Below are 21,635 nucleotides of genomic sequence, written 5' to 3'. Positions count from 1 at the left end.
AAAGCAGCAAACCTCGGAACTACCATTGAAGTAAATGGTCCGCTCGTTTGGCACTGGGTGTGATGTTGATGATCTTAGACCTTGAGCAAGTGTAAGAAGACCGCGGGTCATCCTTAATTCACTTGACACCGTGGCAACCTATCGAGGACTGTTCACACTCCATTTGTTTGGTTGTTTGAATATGAGCATAAACTATCGAAAATGCTACAGTTCACTGCGCCGCCATTTGGCAATGAAAGACATTCAATTATTCGAGATATATGCAGTTTGTTATTTGAAGAACCTTATTCATTGAACTCCTTAGTGTAACAATAGGTGGAAAGAAGCAAATTTTGATTTTTATTTTCATAACTTCGTGGTTGTTTCAGCTAATTATATGAAATATTTGGAAATCGACTCTCATCTGTTGAAAAAAGGTTAGTAAGTGAATTTCAACTGTAGATGTGTTTTATTATGTATTACGTAAATCGAACGGAAGTTGATAAGATATTTTTCACTTTTGTCGCTTCCTTCTTGTTATATTTTTATTCCAGTTTCAACTAATAGCAATGCCTTTTTCCGTACAATGTTGTAAGATTGATTAATTGAAAAACTATTGGCAATTACTGTGATAAGACATTTGGTGGCAGTTACTGAATCATTCATTCGAATCACTGCTTGAACGTTTCCTTTCAATCGATTGACGTAACTTGAAAAAAAATTGCCAGCCGTTAGGACAGCTCGTTGTGAAAGTCTAAATTAACGTAATCAAATTTATGTTCCGCTTTGCCTCCTGACCGTCAGCCCATTCGGTGCCAATGAGTCAAACCCTGGTCGAGGGTCACCAGTTACGGCATCGTTGACAATGACCTTCCACTCAGTTTGTTGCACCGTTAACCGACCATCCACTTTAGGCTGGTAACCCTCAGCACCCTCGTTGATCATCCGTTAATTTACATGTTCCTGTAAAGTATGCAAATTTCCTATGTAAATGAAACCGAAAGTGCAGCTTTTCGGGACAGCCCAGAAGGTTTCGGGGTGGGCCCAGTCCAAAAACGGTAAAATCTTATCCGTCTGTCCCACACACTAGTACAACCAATCGTAATAATGAATCGTGCACCGTTAGAAATCTGTGCCTTTAGTGGGCTTCAGAAAGAGGTTGACATTGACCACCGTGAACAAACCTGAGCTACCAAGATAGCCCATGAGTTGTATGAAATCAAGTTTAAAAAATGCTTATAGTTTCTGAAAAATTATTCAGTCGGATATGTTATTTCCTGCACATATGGCCCACTACACCAGACATAAGATTATTAACATAAAATTGTGAAATTTCCATATAATTGGAACCAGTTTCTTTGAATAATTTTTGAATGTTCCTTTGTGAAATTTCCTTTTAAACCAGTTTGTCTCGTTTTCAGTAATAAAACAAACAAAAAAAACGTTCAATAAACGAAACGTGAAACGAGAGAAGGATGTTTTGATGCCGGTAATGCATTCTAGTAAAGTCAATTCTAAGCCAAATCTTGTCCAAGCAAAACAGCTGTCGAAAATTGACTAATTACTCAAAATGGACGAACTTTTCACCATAAGTCAAAGACATGTTTAGCAACCTAACGCCACAAAAACATCCAAAATCGGATGTACGTAGCCCGCGGAAATTAAAATGTCGCAAAAATTTTTGATCAGACCACGTAGAAATGAAATTAGAAATGTTTTTTTAACCTGTTCAGTTCAAGCTGCATAAGGTTCAACGAAAGATTTCAATGCTCAACCCCAAAGGGGTTGTAAAGGTGCAACACTGTATCAACCTATCGAGGACTGTTCACACTCCATTTGTTTGGGTGTTTGAATATGAGCATAAACGATTGGAAAATGACACAATGACAAAAAAATGAAATGTTCACTGCGTTGCACAATTAAAGAAATTTAATTATTCGAGATATATGCAGTTTGTTATGTCTGGGTATTTGAAGAACCTTATTCAATAAACTCATTAATGTTAACAATCGCTGGAAAGAAACACGTTATAACATTTATTTCGATAACGTCGTAGTAGTTTTAGTTCTCTAGCTGACTATGTGATGTTTCTATCGAAGCTTTCATAGCCGTTACCAGACATAGATTTTAATGTTGCGAGCACATCTTCAACAATTGATGTATGAGCACGAGTGTGTTGCCCAACACTTTATATTTTCATATAATTAAATTTGACCTATTTATTCAAAAATGCAAAATGAGTTAAGGTATATCAGTTTCGTACTTGTTTGTTTTCAACTCATCGCTACGATTTCTCAATCTCAATGCCATTTGAAACGCGGTAAACAGGACAATTGTTTGAGATTTTATTTTTTTAACGGAAACGATTTATTTTCATCAACAATTTGTTGAGAATCTGGGGGGTGGGGGAGGGAGGGAAATGAAACACAGAAGTGGAAATAAGAAAGTTAGCTAAGTGGCTTTAGGACGAAACTCTACATTGTTAGACGTTCCGGAACGTATTGAACACTTTTACTATAAAACAACAACACATTTACTTAATGTAAAAATATACTAATACAAAAACTGGCAGTGTGGGCATGGATACTAGAAAGGGGCACCGCGGAAGGAGCGCTTCGTGAAAAAACCTCTATTATTTAGCATCTATGGAGCGTTTTGGGCGTCAGTACCCGGCGCCGATATTGTGACTCCGGGGCACCAACTTGGTGATATGAGTTACATGATCTTCACACCAGATCACTTTGGCACTTTGGTTTTGCTTAACCAGTTATACACTTAGCCGAGGAATAACAGCTTCTTCAGCTTTTTCAGCTTCAGGAAAGCCTGCGGATCCTGCGGGTTGAAGCTGTCAACTTCGGCTTCGTACACATCCCCTCCTAGGATTGACTCATCATTGACTGCTGGAGCGGCTGCTACCAAGGCCACGGCAAGGACGAATAGAGCAATAGTCTAATGGAGAGTTAGAAGTTGAGAGTTCAGCAAAAATCAGTGATTTTAAAAATGGCACTCTTCATTGGAATGTGCTAAGTTTAGTTTCCGTACATACCACGAACAAGAACTTCATCTTGGAGCTGATCGAGATGTTTCCTTACTCCTTCGGCGTAAACTATTTCGAAATTGCTGACGCTCGTCAGGTACCTAATGATCGATTGCTAGACTGTCTATCGAATGATGCAGTGCAGTCAATTGTCAGCGCCTTTATATACGCGTTAAGGTGAAATTGTTTGATCACAAGTTTGTCACGACGTATGTGGACGCGGTTATGTTGTATGCAAACAAAACTTACGAAAATGTGGCTCTGCTCTGCACTGAGACCACCACCAGAGTTTCGTTTCGGTTGATTTCGTTTAGCTTGAAGTTCCGCTTTAGGAAGATACCAGGGACAGGAGGTGCGCAAAATGGAATGATGACATACAGTACGTGCTTAAAATAATCAATGAGACATCATCCTTAATTCCTTTATCAAAAAGTCACGAATTGTGGGTGAATTACATAATTAACTACGAAATTAATGAACTGGTTTATTACGGTATAATGCATTCTTCTCTTATGTAGTTAATCTTTCCAAACAATGGGTTGCATAGTCTTATTTACGATTGCAAATCTTAAAGTATAAAACCCTAATTTAAAAGCTGAAAGATGTCTTTGGCAAAACTTTCGGTTTCTTTCTGAAGCATACTCAACACAGATTAAGATAGATTAATTTTGAATACTCGATCCATCGTTAGTTTGCAGACTGAAATTGATTGTTTCAACAAGTTAATGTAGTTTGTAGTGTGCGTTTTACTCAAAGTAAGTTTTTTTGCACACATCAGTTTGTGAGGTACTGTAAATCGAAACATCTGTGTTAGGTCAAATAGAAGCCATACACCACTGATTTGGCGCTTCCTCCCACCAAAGAGTGGGATGCGAAACGACAAATCATGATCTTCTGCTTGTAGCCGGCACTGTTAGTTTTGAATTTTAACTTTCATTTTCATCCCCAACACAGTCTCTGTCCCGGCCACCATCAGGCGCGTCGAGAAACGAGATTTGCTTCCGAAACTGTACGTTCTGTATTATTTGATCTTCATGTTCATATATTACCGATCCGATTCATCGATTGTGACGATTACGTTATGTTTGTGACCGATGGAAAGGGCGTTGGAATTATGACCAAACCATCGCACAAGTATTGGTTCCCTCTCATGGACGGTGTCGTACAGCAGCTATTCAAAAGCTTATGGTGATGCTTTTATATGATACACTCCCTGGCACGACTAGCGACTCAATGCAATAGAGCCGGTTGCAGATGTTTACTATAGCCATTTGCCTTTTCAGCCAAGTGGCACGTACCTAGTTGACAAATCTATCGTCGGCAACCGAAGAGGACAACAAAACTTAAGCGACATCGCTCTGGTAGTTAGTTGCTGATGGGGATATCCCAACGTTCGAAACACGAAATCGGTAGCCAGCGGTGTGGTCGATTGAGGATGGAAAATGTATTGATTTCCATAACCGCAATTAGAAATGCGCAGCTATCGATCGGGCAGTTACAGTTTACCAAGCGAACGGTAGTCGAGTGATGGCATTATGATGCCAATAAAAATTTGGTGTTGAGTTTATATCGCCACCAATCGCAGTTTCAAACGGTTAACCTTGCCACTTGCCGTCGACCAAATGCACTTCAATATATTTTTATGCGGAACTTTATTAGCAGAGCAGCATCGAAGCAACGGAGCGTGCTGCTTCGATTAGTTATTCAACGCCTTTCAAAAGCAGCTCTCTAATCTCAGAACGTTAATCATGTAAAACTGAATAATGAAGTCTTGAGGCGCTATGGTTTTTGGAAAATAACGGCGTCGCTTGGTGCTCATTTGTGCAAATAGGACTATGGCAGGGGATATTTATGCAAAGCATGGAATTCCACAGTCTCTTCGACGTCTCTCAACGACATCTTTCCCTCGATCGATCGTTTCCGGGATCAATGGGTGTTGGTCTTTTGTCAGGGCAAATGGCAAAAAAAACATCATCATTGTCTTATTTTTCAAGAACTCGCAGAATATGTTGATGGTGAGAAAGAAATTCTACCCTAGAAAAAGGCGCAGAACTTTGGAACCACGCAACGAAGTTCATCGTCTCCGCTTGACATCCCAAAGGGCACGGTTCAGGTGCAAGTTTTTTCTCGTTTCTGCAAAGACTGGATGGACTTGTTTCTTCTTCGGGCTATGTACGGATAATGACCTCAGCCAGAATGACTCAAATGAATAGGCTGATCGTCTGTGATTCGACTCATCGGTTCATGGTCAAAAGGGTCTACACAGGGAATACAAAAGTGTACAACAAAAATCAACGAATTAAAACAGACTGCATTTTGACCTATTATTGATTTTTAAATATAAGTAATAAACAAACTCGAATAAGTGCAAGTAAATGCAACGAGATAAAAAACGAAACGACAGAAACGAGAATGGGCTTAATATTGGGCAAGAACTGCTTTAATATTGGTAATGTTGCATTAAGATTACACAAAACTGTACCTACAATACATTCCGTGCAAGCTGAACCATGATACGACGAGGCAGATTAAACAAACGATAACTCAGATTCGACGATCGTTTTCATGGAATTGGGTATCGAACCCACTGTTGCTTCTCGTTCACGTTCCTAACAGTTAGGTTAGATAATCGACTATAACTGGTAAAATAAACAACAAACGCTTTGCTGGAAGATTTTTTCTTTCTCAATCGCGCATTATTTTCCCCGTAACCATATCGCACTGGGCACCGGGCGCGTGAGAAGGGAATATTTTAACTTCGAGCGAAGATCTTTTACACATAACACGACGATACGACGATCCGGCCATCGGGACAGTTGCGCATGTACGCTAAGTCTAGCGTGTCGGAGTGTGTCGGTGATGCGTATGCTAATAAGGATTTTGTGAAATAAATCATTGTTTGACGAACTGAACCATCTTCAATGAATTTGAGCGAGAGTCAATATTTGAAAAAGATGCGCGATTTCGGGACGGCCAACGTGGATTGTCTAGGTGGGGATCGGGTTTCTGACAGCAGGCGTGTAGGGTGCATGATGTTAAAAGATTTCGTCATTCAATCATCAATCGGAAATATTGCCGCCTGTTACGTGAAGGGCTTCATGTAGGGCGTGAGTTTCGCTAGTATCAGTTAACGTGGTCTTTGCAAAGATTATTGACACGATGGATTAATGTTCATAAAAAATTTACCCCTTACACGTTTCATTGAAAGAAGACAAGATTGTTAACTGGGTTTTTTTTAGTATTTAAAAAAATCTCGTGGTTTGATAAGTAGTGAAGTGGGAATAATTTTTGTATCACATATGTAGAAACATCTAAATTATCTATTTATCCAAAAATACTCAGCGTATGGTTGATTAAGCTGCCACAAGCTACGGAAGTTATCCTTGCCCTGCTCTCATGAAAACTGTGTTGATTTCGTTTAATAACACTTTCGCTGTTACCTTTGAATTATCATTCATTTAATGTGAGACGCTTCAGATGGAGTGCGTTAAGTGTTTCAGTTCCCGTTTCTATTTCTCGCGGGTGACCTAGGGAAACTTTGACGCAACGACCATTTTAATGCTGCGACGTGCGGGCGTTGGCTTTGTCACGAAAAGAAAGCCGCCGCACATCGTCTAGACGGTAGAAACATTGTGAAACTGGACTACGTTAACCGCAGATTCAAAGTGCAATTATGGCTGACTCAGTTACATATCGGTCACCCTCAGCCTCACGTAGCCAGAGCAAACATTACGCACGTCATTGGTGGGGTAGTGAGTGCAATACAAGATTTGAGCTGCGCAGTCTATTGGAAGCTTGCCTTTGAGTTGATCGTTCCGAGGTTGGGCAGATCGGTGAAGTGAGTAAAGAGATGAAAGCTGGAAACGAGTCATTTAAACTTATGACTCGATTGGAAGATGTTATCCTGCGATGTTATTATATTCTTTGTATAAGTGATTGGTAATTGAAGCGAAGTATAATTATTCGAAGAAATCAATGCGAAACACTATGAAAAACAAAAAAAACTTATAAAGTATGTTCTTCATATATAAAAGTCTTAATGAGACAATGCTGTTAAACTATATAAATATTTTAGTAAAAAATATTGATAAAAAATGGAATCACCAATAAATAGATTGATGAAAACCCTTTTAAACTTACTTCAGCTGGACAAAAGCAATGCCAAAATTCATGCAAATACCTAACTTCTCTGTGTTCCACATTTTGGAGCCACTATCCTGCTTCCCATCTGTTTCACATAACCTACGTTACATCACAATCCGCACCGAATATGGACAAAAATCAAGGCCGCCTTTAGTGTGATCCTGCGGACGTTGGGTCGAGACCGTAGCTGTAGAAAACGACACTCTCTGAACAATTGCATTGCATGTTCTCATTTATCTTCCGTATTCCGATGGTTGTGCATCGAAATTTCGGGATATACTGGTTTTTCGCGAACAAAAACAGGTTCCAAAGTCTGATGCAACCTGTTGCATTACTCTTTGAACTGCAAAGTCGTTTTTTCCACGAGCTTTTGTAGTGTTTCTGACGGCTCGCCAGTGACCATTTACCTGTGAATCTTTAGTTCACGATCATGATGATATTTTTAGTTAACGATTATAAGACATGATTGAGAAGCGATGGACGAAGATGGTTTACCCTTTTTTGCAAAAGCAGTTGATTCGACCCAATTGCAACAATGAAGTGCAAGTGCATTGAAAAGCATGAGCTAGTTTTTATGTTTTGCTCTTGGATGGTTGCTCTAAAAAGAAAGAAATAGAAAAACGAATAGAATAACTGTATAAAACAGCTCAAAAACAATGAGTGAACATAAAAGTTTATTCATATGATGATTGTTTTGTTTGATAATTATGTTAGAAGGCTTGGCGAAGAAATTTGTTACATTAATTTTCATGTTTACCCTATAGTACTTAAATATAGCAAAATATAAGTGTCCGATATCAATAAACGCTAAAGCTGGGACAATAATAATAGAAGCCAAAAACCGGGCGTAAAAGAAATTTATAATATACAATTTTTTAGGGTGTAAAAAAACAGAAAAAAATTATTCAGGAATCAACTTCGATTTCTGTTTTCTTGGGTCAAAAACACGTTTGACATTTCGATATAAACTTTTTTATATTTTATGCCTGTCACACGAAGCGTAAACGGTTTGACATTACAAATTACTTTTACACTCGGTTTTAAGCTTCGTGTGGCTCCCGCTTAATAATTTTGCTCTTCATTACACGTCATGTCACAGTTCACGCTAGCTGCAGGGTTTCTACCAAAAGACTTTATTCATTTGATGATTGTTTTGTTTAAGGCTTAGCGAAAAAAATGAATGCAATAATTTTAATTTTCAACGTATAGTACCTAAATATGTGTGAAAAGTGTCCGACATCAAAAATCTTTTATATTTTTAATTTTCACATCACGATTGTTACGATTCGCACTAGCTGCAGGGTCTGTGTTGTGCTCCTGTCAGCTGCTTGCTCATTACGTACCAGAATTCTAAATTCTAGTTCATTAGTCATAGCAAAAAAGTGGCGGCGAACAGATGATGCGGGAACGAAGGTCATCTCGATTTGTATAGTGAAAAATCGTGCGAGCAAGAAAGCAGAAAAGCTACCCACCACAAACAACTGTTAACAGATTCTTACCCTCGGAACCGGTTGCAGGACAGGGAAAAACGTTGTGTTGCGGGTTGATGCAATAGCTCACTTTGTTGCCACAGTGTTTTGCAATAGTAAAAACGTAGTTAATCTAGAGTGTAGTCCATAGGAGACATGTTGAACGGTGAGTGTGAATACTGCCCGCGGAACACGGACTGCAAACAATATCATAAAATATTAACATAAACACAGTGACTGCAAACAATGTTGCTGTATCTATGATGGATTCGTAACAATAACACTGACTGTTGGTCACGAGAAGTGGTCGCGATGACACAGTCCCTTCCCCGAATCCTAACCAATAGTACCCAACAGTTGTGATTTCGCATGCTAAAGTAACGGCTCTCCTGCTGGACAGATAATCAGTCAGGGGTCAGCAGCCGGTTCTAATTCAATTTTCTTTTGCTGATCATCTCGCGAGACACATCATTGCTGGCGCGCGCGTCTACACAAAGAAAACTGCGCCAAAGAGAGAGTTTTCCGACATCGACCCAAAGTTGAAAGGGGACGCTCGGTTCCCCTAATCGATTCCTGGGAATGCTGTCCGTGCTAAGACCGTGACAACAAACTGCCTCGGATAGTGGAAGTGTCACACAAAATATTAACCGCTTTTCTTCCTCTACGATTACTGCCTTCGTCTTAGGTCTGTGGAAAAATCCTCCAATTGGTGAGAGAGATTTCATGCAAGGTACTTATTTGCCAAAGCGGTTATCGTCCGTCCTTACTTCTCGCTGGTGCTGGTAAATGCTCGTTGCTTTAGGTCGGAGTAACGCGCTTGCCCGGTAGATTTTCGATGTTTCTTGGGAACGAAAAAAGGACAAAATACATGTGTAATCACTAGGATCTGTGAGGCACTTGAAGCTGATGAGCCATGGGTTGAGGGCGAAGTGTTTGCTCATCCTTAGCAGAACTCGTTTTCCTACGGACCACTGAGGCGTGCAGTTGTTTGTATTCTCCATCGCGCATCATTCGTCATCCGCTTTTTTCTGTAAACTTCATCCAAATTCTTTATGCTTCACATCACACATATTGGACGTAGAAGGGAGCTAGTAGATAGTATTTCATTTTCAATACCATTGGCTACTTCATTGACTATGTTTGGATTCGCATCGCGCTGTAATAATGTTTCAAACGTTAACACCTATCCTGTAACTTGCCACGTATCAAATGTCCTTCAGAATCGGTCCATTTGAGCCTAGATACAGGTGGTTTTTTAGATAACCTTCTACCCTTTCATGTCCCAACTTGCCACCGGGTCGGATATAATAGCAAAAGTAACATTTAGTGTTTGTTTCGAAATTGTAACCAGTAGATCGCGAGCGTTTTTATACTAAGTTGTATTCGAATGCAAGTGGCGGGATCGGCGATTTTGCTTTCGGTGTAGGTACCATTAAACATGCTGAACGAGATGTGCTAAACCCACAACCAACTACAAATTTCGGATTTCGGATTTCGTTCGGACCCTATCACACTGCGGTGTATACTTTTTGTTTCTTGCTTTTGTTAGTCGTTGTTTCAATAATCCTCATCATTCTTAACATTTGCTTTTATGACTCATTGTGTGAACCCCCCTGTCAACGTCCAGTGATCCAGCGGCTTTTGGGTGGTGATGCTCCGCCGAACAAGGTGCAAGAGGTCAAGAATGAGTCTTACGCGAATCTGCAGGTGTTGCAGCGCAACGAATCAATGCGGCTGTTTGCACCGAATCCAAATGCACCGGACAAAAAGCCGGTGTACGAAATTGTACTCGAACGGCCACACTCGGAGACGATCAATACTTCCTATAGGTAAGTCGAGGGTCTCAAGAGCTCAGGGGGATTCAGATTGCATCTGAAAATCATCTTTCGTTTCAGTTTATACCGTGCTCCGACGCAAGCGGCAGCGGAAGAAAAGTTCGAAGCCTTCCATCAACGATTACCTGAGTTGGTGAAAATAGTGCGGGAGGTATGTCTATTTTAATTGCGATTGTGGACAATTTTTCTACATCTTTTCCACTTGTCAGATGTACAACATCAACGGCTTGCAAAAGATTTGCGACATTTTGATCGAAAACCCTTCCTGGTCGCTGGCGCACATAATAGCCCATTTTAATTTGACCGAATACATCCCGAACCCCAGTATAGTGGATTTTCTCGATTATGCCGAGTACTCGGAAATGATGACCCCGCTGCAGGTAGGACGTCCCGCAAATTTGGTGCAGTGCGAATGGAAAACTAAATACCTTGCCCCCCGGCTCTAGGTGGCGGTAAAGGCGAACAACTTGGAGTTTGTCAAATCGCTGGTCAGCATGTGCAACTTGGAGCATCTCGACAAAAACAGCAACTCAGTGTTTCACTATGCTGCCAGCACTACCAAAGAAATGATTAATGTACGCTACAGTTTCGAATCGCTTTGGTAAGCGGACAGCACTGTGGTCAGATGGAATAAAAGATGTCCCTTTTGCATTTGTTACAGTTATTAACGGCTAAAAGTACTTTAAATCTCAACCACTGTAACGCCGATGGGTACACACCTCTGCACCTGTCCTGTTTAGCTGATAAACCGGATTGCGTGAAGGCGCTCCTTCTGGCTGGGGCCGACACGAATAAAAGGGCTCGCTGTGCCGGCAATTCGCACAGCAAGTCAATTCCATCGAGTAAGTATAATCTCTCACCGAGCGCGAAATGTTCCAAATTCATACCCTTCCAATACGATTTTTTCTTAATATTTTCTTCCACTTTCCTATCCTTCTTTGTTCGAAAGCATGCGCTGATGGCAAGTTTTTAACTAACCTAACCGTTATTTTGTGTTTCCATGTTTTACCAATACTAACCATAAATCAACTTAATTTTTTCTTCGCTATAATAATTTTATGTTTTTATACTATTTTACGTTTTTCTTCCTGCTTCAACGAACGTGCCAACGCATAAACATATGTATTCGCGCTTGAAATTTAATTATTTTACGCCTACGTGTGTTTTCTTGAGTTGGGTTCCTTAATGCTGTATAATTCTTCAAACGTCTAACGCTGAAGAACCCTCCTATTCAGGTAATGTGGCCGACTTTCTGGCAAGCAACCCGAACAAGCTCTTTACACAGGACATGAAGCACGGTGGCACTCCTCTGCATTGGAGCTCGAGTCGGGAGGTGTTGAATTCATTAATTGAGCGTGGATGTGACGCGAATCTGATCAACTTTAATGGCCAGACGCCGCTTCACGTAATGGTAAGTAACAGTGTTCTTGTTGAGTGTGACTCGTGCTAAAACATAAAGTTGTGCGATGTTTTACTGTAAACATTCATAAGCATATCAGAAGACTTCTAACTTTGCTGTATTCTAGTTTGTTCAACACTGTCACTGTCCGCTTTCTTTATAGGTGGCCCGCGATCGTTTGGAGTGTGTAGTTGCACTTTTGGCCCACGAAGCGGAGATCGATGTGGTCGACAATAGTGGCAACACACCGTTGCACATCGCGGTAGAGAAGAAGCTGATACCGATTGTCCAGTGTTTGGTGGTGTTTGGCGCCGACATAAACAAAGCAAACAAGGACGGCAAAACCCCCCGCCACATGGTCGGACGAGACGATAACGGCTCTAAGGATGCAATGATACTGTACATTCTCCATTCAGTCGGTGCTAAACGTTGCCCGGCCGACAAAGCTACCAAATGTCCGCCAGGGTGTTCGACGGGCGGTGCCTACAATGGAGTTCCACCGGCTGAACCGGAAACGAGTGAACAACGCGAACATATACAACAAGTAGTGAACATACATGCCAGTACGATAACGAAACCGCACCGGAACAGTGTGCCGAGTTTAGTGTCGAACGCCATCCGCCAGGCGATTCACGAGGAACGGCCTGTCCCTGAGCCGGTAAAGACCATTGACGTTAGCCAGGAGCGGAAGGGAGCGAGCATGATGGATGCGATTCTGTCGATGTTTATGAGCAAGATGGACAGCGTGTCGAAACCTACGTCACCAACCTCTACCTCGTCGTCATTTAAGGGTGGCAATCTTCTGGGAGATTTCGATGTTGGGGATGAACCCATGTTGACGGACGAGGTAGGAGAAACAACTGTTGGTGCGTCGAAAGCCTCCAGCGCAGAAACGGGAAAGCCGCAACAACGGTCACGTACCCCATGTGAAGCTGGTTCGAGTAGTGGCAACGAAAACAGTCCACCGCACGTCGGTCGAGGTCGTCTGCTGTGCTTGGATGGTGGCGGAATTCGTGGTCTAGTGTTGGCGCAGATGCTGCTCGAAATCGAACAGCTCTCGCAGACACCAATTAGCCATCTGTTCGATTGGATTGCTGGCACCAGCACGGGTGGCATTCTGGCGCTGGCCGTCGGTTGTGGCAAAACAATGAAACAGTGCATGTGTTTGTACCTACGAATGAAAGATCAAGCGTTCGTGGGTTCGCGACCGTATCCGAGCGATCAGCTGGAAAGCGTTTTAAAGGAACAACTGGGCGAGTTCACCGTCATGACGGACATCAAGCATCCGCGATTGATGGTGACAGGCGTAATGGCCGATCGGAAACCGGTCAACTTACATCTGTTCCGCAATTATGAATGTGCCAGCGACATCATGGGCATTGTGACGCCTTCCAACAATCGTTGCACTCCACCACCACCACCTTGCGACCAATTGGTTTGGCGTGCGGCACGGGCTACCGGGGCCGCACCGTCGTACTTTCGGGCTTTTGGACGTTTCCTGGATGGTGGGTTGATTGCGAACAATCCGACGTTGGATGCGATGACAGAGATACACGAACTTAATGCCGCCCTTCATTACACGGGCCGTTCCGCCGAAGCCGTTCCTGTAAGTGGGGATCGAGTGGAGAAAAGAAACAATTGTCGCTACCGAACAAATTCTAATATTTCGAATCATCTTTTCAGGTTTCAGTAGTGGTTTCACTGGGTACCGGTTTGACGCCGGTTGTGGATTTGAAGGAAATTGATGTGTATCGTCCGGGAGGTATTTGGGACACGGCAAAGGTGGCCTACGGAATTTCCACCATCAGTAAGTAGATACTCTAATGTAATTGTTATTTCGACTAAGAGCTTAAATACACATGCAGAGTTATTTTCTTAGGCAATTTAAAAGTATTTGTTCTACCATACTGATAATAACTCTGAAAACGTACATGGTTTTTGTCTCGTAGGTACTCTTCTGGTTGACCAGGCAACTGCTTCCGACGGGCGCGTGGTGGATCGAGCCCGTGCCTGGTGCAGCATGATCGGAGTACCGTACTTCCGTTTCAATCCGCAGATGTCGGTGGACATTGCAATGGATGAAAAAATTGACGAACCCCTTATCAATATGCTGTGGGAGGCGAAGGCATATATGCACAGCAATCGCAAACAGGTTATTGAACTGATAAATCTATTGAAATAGGTGTAGCATCAACCAATGCAAATGAATAGATCCACCTTTAGCACTACAACCACCAACAACCTACAAACAGAGCCCACCAGAAAACCAGAGAAAGAGCGGACAGTTTTTTAAGGCGTTTTCCAGGCTTATCACACACACGCACTTGTACACCTCATCGTAGTTCATCGACTGCCTATAATCGTACTGAAATTGTTGACAATATTCTTAGCAAAATTGAGCGAAATCGAATAGTCGCACAAGGTGTGAGCGATCATTGAGGTGTTCGTTAAGGGATTGTAGCATCGAATAGCCGCTAGTGGACAGTCGGTAATAAGGACATGTAGTGTCCGTGTTCTCCCGTGAACAGATGATCTTGTTTTACATAGCGCGCTGGTTAAACTACTATAAAGGGAACAATTTGCTCCCTTGCTGATGAATGTCCAAAGCAGAAGAGGTTTAAATAATTATTATGTTAGTTAAAAACAAATCAAAGATCCTAATGGAATCTGTATTCTGTATTCGTTTTAGAAGTCACTTCTGTCTGACATTTGCATGCAGGGTAGCAGCAATATTTTAAAGACGTGCTGAAACCCTCTGCAAAACTGCGACATGAATTATCTAAACGTAGGAAATTGCAGTTCCATTTTTCATTACTACTCCTCATTAGCTTCTTCGAATAGGCAAGTACTACACACTCCATAGTGGTTTCAATTAGGTAATTTTTATCTTGATTGGAAGTAAAACTTCTTAACGGACGGACGCACCAAATATTGGACTCGAGTCATACTACGATAAATGCAAATATAAATTAAACAGTAATTGTGGGTTAAGGTGTATCAAGGGTTGTTTATGGGAAAACTTGAATGTTACGTTACGTATAAGCTACGAAGATGCTAAATTCTCTTGTACATGAAACGTAAGATCATCCGGCGGCACCACAAGGGTGGTTGCGATATAGTTAAGGTATTTTTGTGCAGCTTGAATATACAAATAAAAAAGCATGAATACTATGGAATTAACATTTGAGAGAAGTTGATTGAGAAGTCGCCTGTGAACTGTACAATTTATTCCACTTATAATGAAAATACTGTGAGTATTGCCTTGAATGTAATCGTAAGTTTTCAATACTGTTGCAGGAAGTACATTTTTAGCGAATGCGAACAACGAAGAAGCATTGATGAAATAAATGCGTACACTTGGGATGCCACAACCATAATCATTTTATTTGTATGTGCAAATAAGTTCCCAGAAAATCAGTACCTCATTCAATGCGGCTGCCACATGAATCATGTTCATGTAGGCAGTGATTCTTAATTTGGTTTCATGTTTCCAGATTCGCCACCGGAACTCTAGCATCATTAACAGTAGCAGAAACATGGCTGCTTCCTGCTTCCTCGCATGCGCATGCTGGCTACCGAGAATCAGCAGCCAGCGTCAATCCATATACCGCCGTTCAGGGATCATTGACACAAAAGAAAACTTTTACCCAGTCATCAGTTATTGTTTTGATTAATTTAACTGATTCTGTTAAATTGAAAAGTACATGAAAGGTCACATGTTCTCAATGTTTGGCTGGTTGGCATCAGCCACGAGGTAGTTATGTTTTGTGGAAATCTTCACCAATAAGACTTCTATTCTAATGTTGGTTTAGACCTCATATAGCAAAACATTTCATAATGGTAGTTGAATCATACCAAAAATGCATACCTAAAGTAAAATACCACCCTCTTTTAAATTGCCCTTGGTTACGGGCGGATCATTTTTTGAAAACAAGGCCAGATTTGTCTGCATGGGAGTACTGCTATTACTGCTTTGTATTTGCTATTGATACAACTTTTCGTTTTTCTTTGACTTTAGTTTTTATCGAATATTTTAGGGAAATAGGTTTGAGGAGGAGATATTCACTATACGTTTATCAACTCGTTTTGGCACCGTTTTCATAACCCTTGATTATTTAACCGCTTTCGGCTCTATACTTTCATCGAATATTTTTGCAATATTATTGGTTGTTTCAGCACTAAAACTCATATTAATGAACATTCTACGTTCTTCATCGGTTATAGTACAATTTTTCGATGTTTTTGCCATCTTACTGCGCCACGCTGAGAAGTAGCATTATGTTTTGTGAATTCTTCACCATGCTTTTCTCAGCCTTAATTTTGCATTTTGAATATAATTAATATATCACCATGCAAAAATTCATGTTACTATTGCTCATAAAAAACAAAATCTACGCTAGTTTCCTTATTACCAAGCAAAACAAAGGAAATTGTTGTGAAAAACTCAAAACTTCAAGCTTACAACTTCAACTAAACTTGTTTTCGCCATGCTCAAATTCGCCTATGACCACAAATGGCCGCACCAGTCTACGAGATTAAATCAAAATGTCATTAATCGTTGTAAGTTTGCTCTTAGAACCTAAATCTAACATTGAACATCTCAAAAGAGCGATTGGAACAGAAGATATAGTCAATTTTTCACATATAATTCAAATGTTCTGTAGCTAAACCACCTTTTTTTGTTTTCCACCGCCAATGAATTAGGAGCATCACAATGATAGAAGTCTTCAACATAACATCAAGCGAGGAACCTTTTTTTGGTAGCAGATCACGTGTCATTCTTTTCTTCAAACACTAACGCTAATCAGTAGTGAACTTACCCAACAATTCGAGAGCTAATTATCTGATGTTTTAAAAGTTAACTATTTGTAAGATGTTGTTAGTTATTAGCTAATAGTTATAAGTAGGATAAAATTACTCAATTCCACGTGGCGTAACATATAATTTAAAATGATTTTAATCGTAACTTTTTCATTTCAATCATTTTGATACCTTAGAATTATTAAATAGCTGCAATCCCAATGTGGAATATCTTTGTTCTCTTATGTAACCAAGCATTTATGTATAATAAAGATCCAATTAAATAAAAATCAGGAGTGAATTGACGTATCAATTACAAAGCATCTTCAAATTTTCGCTTGGCCTTGAACTGTTTATCAAGATACCTTAACGCTTTCCAGTAACCATAACACCCTTCTGACTCACTATGTCGCCGGTGGTTTTTAGTATCGGGACACGTGACGATCAGTTAAACGCACAACTGTGGGCCTCACTACGTCATAGTAATTTGCCGTCATTACCTAAGTTGTAGTAAGAACTAATGTTCTGTTCTGTAATGTGTGCTATCTCCATTTAGAATAATATACCATTAAAGTTTGCATTCAGTAAGTGCTGATTCTACTTCCGTATGCTTTAAAACAGTTCAAATAACCATGGAAAGTAGCGTACATGTACTACCATACAATGACACCGTGGTTTGGAGTACCACTGATGTGTACTTTTGGGCGTTCATAACAGATAGGACCTTCAAAATGTTTGAATTCACATCATTCCCTATCTTTGGAAACCCCGCGCACAACTCAATTGCTAAAACGTTTATCGATAGCTCCTGCGCGAGTTTATCTCTATCACCAATTTATAGAGTGTTATCCGGTGTTCTCAGTCTAAGAGGCAATAAAATATGATGGTTTTGCGCGATTATCTTATCGAGAACCGCTGATAACCGGAGCTTCTCAGCGCTCTTGCCCTGCTGTTGGCAACCATAATAGGTTCAGGGATACAGATAGTCGCAGATCTAAACAATCGTCGAGTATTAAAAGCATGCGGGACCCAAAACCGGTGAGTCAGTGCTTAAGTTAGGTCGGTACATTTAAGTACCATCGAAAGTATGGTGCGCGGTTGGACAGTACTTTCCATCGGCCTGTGGTGCCTTCTCAGTGGCGCAGAACAATGGGTGTCGGCCGATAGGCCTCCGCACAAGAGCAGCGGGATTTATGAGGAAGAGATCGCCCCAAGCGTAGTCGAGTCAACGGCGTCTATTGTGCCAGCGCAGGACGTAGACGAATCCTACCGACTGCCCAAAACGTCGCAGCCCATACATTATGATTTACAATTGACCACAGAAATTCACCGCAACGAGCGGACGTTTCTCGGGTCCGTCGCTATTACACTGCAAGTGCTGGAAGTGACCGACCAGATAGTTCTGCACAATGTGGGTTTAGTGATTTCTACGGCTACAATTTCGTCGTTACCGGACGGAGTAGGCGGTGCTCCAGTGGTGATCGGGGCTGTCGTCCCTGTGACGGACACACGAGTAGCCCATCTTCAGCTCACCGCTCCTAGAACCCTTCAGCCAGGATTTTATCTGCTAGAGATCGCGTACACAGGACGTTTATCGACGAACGACGATGGATTTTACGTTTCTTCGTACGTGGACGACCAGGGAGAGCGCAGGTGAGGATCGCTTACAAAACAGCTTCATCAGTTGCAGCTAGTATACCGGAGTCCTGTGTTTTGCTATTTACTTTCGCCGTCGATTGCAGATATCTGGCAACGACGCAGTTCGAATCAACCAGCGCACGCAGAGCGTTCCCGTGCTACGACGAACCTTCCCTGAAGGCTACCTTCGCCATCACCATTATAAATGGGGCATTCTACACCGCCATCTCGAACATGCCCAGCGTGTCCTCGAACGTTGATGGAGATATGCGTACGACAAAGTTCGAAACTACGCCCGTGATGTCGACTTATTTGCTGGCATTCGTCGTATCCGACTTCTTGTTCCGCACTCAAGGAACACAGCGCGTCTTCGTTCGAGAGAATGCGTTCAACGAGGCCACTCTCGCACTGGAAGCAGGCAACAAAATTCTCGCTGCCCTCGACACCCATCTTGGAATTACGTACGCGCAGTACATGCCGAAGATGGACCAAATCGCGATTCCCGACTTTGCGGCAGGAGCGATGGAAAATTGGGGTCTAGTCACGTACAGGTAATAATGATTGCGCTCGAATAGCGTTCGTTCGATAACGGATTTACAATAGGAACGATTTGTCGCCTGGCCGAAGGGCTTTCGCTGTGGTGTTAGCATCGGTGTTATAAATGACGCCACTTGCCTGACGCCGATCGATAAAGGTAGATTGTGTTGTGTCATTACGAATCGATTGTAAAAATCGATGAAAAACCCTGATTAGCAGCGAGCACCACGTTTGCTAAAGGCCATTGTAGAACAATCGTGTGACCGTTTTTTCCGCATTTTGTCCTCTCGTCACAGGGAACAATATTTATTGTTTAACCCGGATGTGAGCACTTATCGCACGAAAACAAACATCGTGACAACCATAGCGCATGAGTTCGCCCATCAATGGTTCGGCGATCTGGTAAGTCCCGCGTGGTGGGAATTCCTTTGGCTGAACGAAGGGTTCGCAACGCTCTACGAGTATTACGCAACAGAGCTGGCATACCCGGGCGAGCATTACTGGGAGCTGTTCACCACGCAAGTCATACAGGCCGCCATGGTGCCGGATGGTCTGCAGAGCACAAGGCCCATGAACTGGAATGCCGGTACACCGGCCGAAATATCGGCCCTGTTCGATCGCGTTGCCTATCCTAAGTGTAAGAGCTTTGCTATGGCGTTTTAATGGGGCACATTTTTGACGGTTCCGTTTCCTGGTATTCTGCAGCCGGCAGCGTGTTGAACATGATGCGCCATGTTCTCGGCGAAAATAACTGGACTGCAGGTCTGCGATCGTATTTGAACAGCCGGGCGTTGAACGTTGCGACGGATGAGGACCTGTACGAGGGGCTACAATCGGCGATCCAAGGCCAAGGAGTATTGCCGGCCGATGTGACCGTACGTCAGATCATGCGGACTTGGACGACCGAGCCAGGATATCCGGTGCTGAGCGTGCGCCGCTCGTACGACACCGGCGAGTTGATCATCTCACAGGAACGTTTCTATTCCGACCGCAAAGTACCGAACACGAACATCTGGATGATTCCGTACAACTTTGCAAGCCAGTCGCAGCCCGATTTTACCAATATAAACTTTGAGTGGCTGGCGACAAAGGCTGCGCGATTCACGAGCACCGTTCCGCCGACCGAGTGGATCATTTTCAACAAACAGCAGGTCGGCTACTATCGCGTCAATTATGACGAACAAAACTGGCTGCTGATCACGAACGAACTGGTTACGAACCACAACAGCATCCATCGACTGAATCGTGCCCAGCTGATCGATGATGCGTATTGGTTGGCACGCTCTGATCGGTTGGATTTACGCATAATGTGGCGCCTGATGACGTACCTGCGCAACGAGTTGGATTACTCGCCCTGGGCGGCGGCTGATGTCGCTCTGACTTACTACAACAACCGGCTCCGGGGCACCGACGCTTATGGAGACTTCTCCACGTTCGTGGGCCTCCTTATTGAGTCGGTGTACGGCACGCTAGCCATCAACTCGGTGGCGGTCGATGAAACACTGCTAGATAAATATCTGAAGCAGACGATCTCGAGCTGGGCCTGCCGCCTCGAGCACGAAGACTGTCTGTCCCGAACCAAGGCACTGCTCGCGGTCGAGGCCAACGGGGGAGTTGCAGTCCATCCGGACATTGCTGCTGTGACCTATTGCTATGGCATGCGCACGGCCGGAGAAGCCGAGTACCGGTACCTATACCGCAAGATGATGGACTCGAAAAATCTAGCCGAACGAACCGTTCTGATCGATTCGTTGGGATGCTCCTGGAACAAGGAGTACCTGGTGGCGCTTCTCGAGACGGCGCTCGGTAATGTCGAGATTAACTACCGCACGGACGAACGCCAGCGCATCGTCCAGGCTGTCTACTCTGGCAGCCGTGTCGGTGTCGACACGCTAATTGATTTCCTGATGGACGCGACCATCGTTAATGAGTTCGTGAATACCCTGACTCTGAACACCCTCAACTCTGCCCTGTCCGGTATAGCAAGCCGTACCAATAACGCCGAGGAACAGGCCAAAGTAAGATATGTTCTACCAACAGCCGACTGTCCGCTAATCTACTTGTGATTCATTCATCCTTAGCTCGAGGCTCTCATCGTTGCACTCGGATCGCGAATCTCGGACACAACAGCCACCAACTTGCGCAACTCGGCACAGTCCAACCTGGACTGGCTGGATGGTTTCCAAGGGCTGATGGTGACAGAATTCTTGACGGAGTACATGAAAGAGTTGCAAACTACGACAACGGAGGCCCCCAGCACCACCACCACTACCGTGGCCAGCACCACTACCGTTGCCCCCACCACTACTGTGGCCTCCACCACTACCGTGGCCCCCACCACTACCGATCCTGGAACAACCGTAACGGCTGCTCCTGATACAACCACCGAAGAGGTCACTACTACCACTGCCGAAGCCACTACAGAGAGTAGTACGTCCACTTCCACTGAAAGTGTTACTATCACCACAACCCTGGCAACGTCAACGACTACAGAAGGGGCAGCGATGATCCATGGCGTTTCCATGGCGGCTGTGCTCCTTGCCATCGGTCTTGTCTTGCTGCAGTGACGGTAGCATTCCGTATTCCGTCCCTGGCACGAGAAACGGTACGGCAGGATAGTTGTCCGTTACGAAATGGTGCTGTTGAGGTAATAGGTTTATCAGCGCTAGAGTAACAACTGAATAAACGCAAAAATCCAGATATGAACGACTTTTGACTTTATCGTGGCTTAACGTGGGCACTGGTATGGTATTGTGCTTAATCGGCTAACCAGAGGGCACTGATAAGTGATTTTAGCG

The 21,635-nt window shown here is 43.0% G+C and overlaps 3 protein-coding genes across 3 annotated transcripts; 2 read left to right on the top strand and 1 right to left on the bottom strand.

The window, feature by feature from the left end:
- Window positions 1–2,754: 2,754 nt before the first annotated feature.
- On the bottom strand, window positions 2,755–3,142 carry LOC128268280 (uncharacterized). Its single transcript, XM_053005332.1, has 2 exons — window positions 3,026–3,142; window positions 2,755–2,928 (listed from the first exon to the last, which is right to left on the bottom strand). The coding sequence occupies exons 1-2, from the start codon at window positions 3,041–3,043 to the stop codon at window positions 2,755–2,757; spliced, it is 192 nt and encodes a 63-aa protein (XP_052861292.1). The 5' UTR covers window positions 3,044–3,142.
- A 5,642-nt stretch (window positions 3,143–8,784) lies between these two features.
- Window positions 8,785–15,019, top strand: LOC128268816 (85/88 kDa calcium-independent phospholipase A2). Its single transcript, XM_053006064.1, has 12 exons — window positions 8,785–8,794; window positions 9,314–9,358; window positions 10,256–10,457; window positions 10,524–10,614; window positions 10,673–10,843; window positions 10,910–11,038; window positions 11,125–11,305; window positions 11,699–11,874; window positions 12,026–12,653; window positions 12,741–13,468; window positions 13,546–13,669; window positions 13,812–15,019. Exons 1-12 carry the CDS (start codon window positions 8,785–8,787, stop codon window positions 14,042–14,044), a joined length of 2,718 nt encoding a protein of 905 aa, XP_052862024.1. The 3' UTR covers window positions 14,045–15,019.
- A 2,730-nt stretch (window positions 15,020–17,749) lies between these two features.
- Window positions 17,750–21,443, top strand: LOC128268933 (aminopeptidase N-like). The gene is made up of 5 exons (XM_053006246.1): window positions 17,750–18,315; window positions 18,405–18,851; window positions 19,134–19,474; window positions 19,543–20,855; window positions 20,919–21,443. The coding sequence occupies exons 1-5, from the start codon at window positions 17,750–17,752 to the stop codon at window positions 21,402–21,404; spliced, it is 3,153 nt and encodes a 1,050-aa protein (XP_052862206.1). The 3' UTR covers window positions 21,405–21,443.
- The last annotated feature ends 192 nt before the right edge of the window (window positions 21,444–21,635 follow it).

Source organism: Anopheles cruzii, chromosome 2 (assembly GCF_943734635.1).
Source record: "Anopheles cruzii chromosome 2, idAnoCruzAS_RS32_06, whole genome shotgun sequence".
Lineage (NCBI taxonomy): Eukaryota > Metazoa > Arthropoda > Insecta > Diptera > Culicidae > Anopheles > Anopheles cruzii.
Note: the sequence above shows the minus strand (reverse complement) of the source record. Positions and strands in the feature narration are given on the sequence as shown.

Excerpts from the sequence above, each read along its gene's own strand:
- LOC128268816 (XM_053006064.1), top strand. Across the intron at positions 10,615-10,672 it reads TGGTGAAAATAGTGCGGGAG|ATGTACAACATCAACGGCTT; the intron begins GTATGTCTATTT and ends TCCACTTGTCAG. Across the intron at positions 10,844-10,909 it reads AAATGATGACCCCGCTGCAG|GTGGCGGTAAAGGCGAACAA; the intron begins GTAGGACGTCCC and ends CCCCGGCTCTAG.
- LOC128268933 (XM_053006246.1), top strand. The coding sequence starts at position 17,750 with ATGGTGCGCGGTTGGACAGTACTTTCCATCGGCCTGTGGTGCCTTCTC. Across the intron at positions 18,316-18,404 it reads GACGACCAGGGAGAGCGCAG|ATATCTGGCAACGACGCAGT; the intron begins GTGAGGATCGCT and ends CGTCGATTGCAG. Across the intron at positions 20,856-20,918 it reads ACGCCGAGGAACAGGCCAAA|CTCGAGGCTCTCATCGTTGC; the intron begins GTAAGATATGTT and ends ATTCATCCTTAG.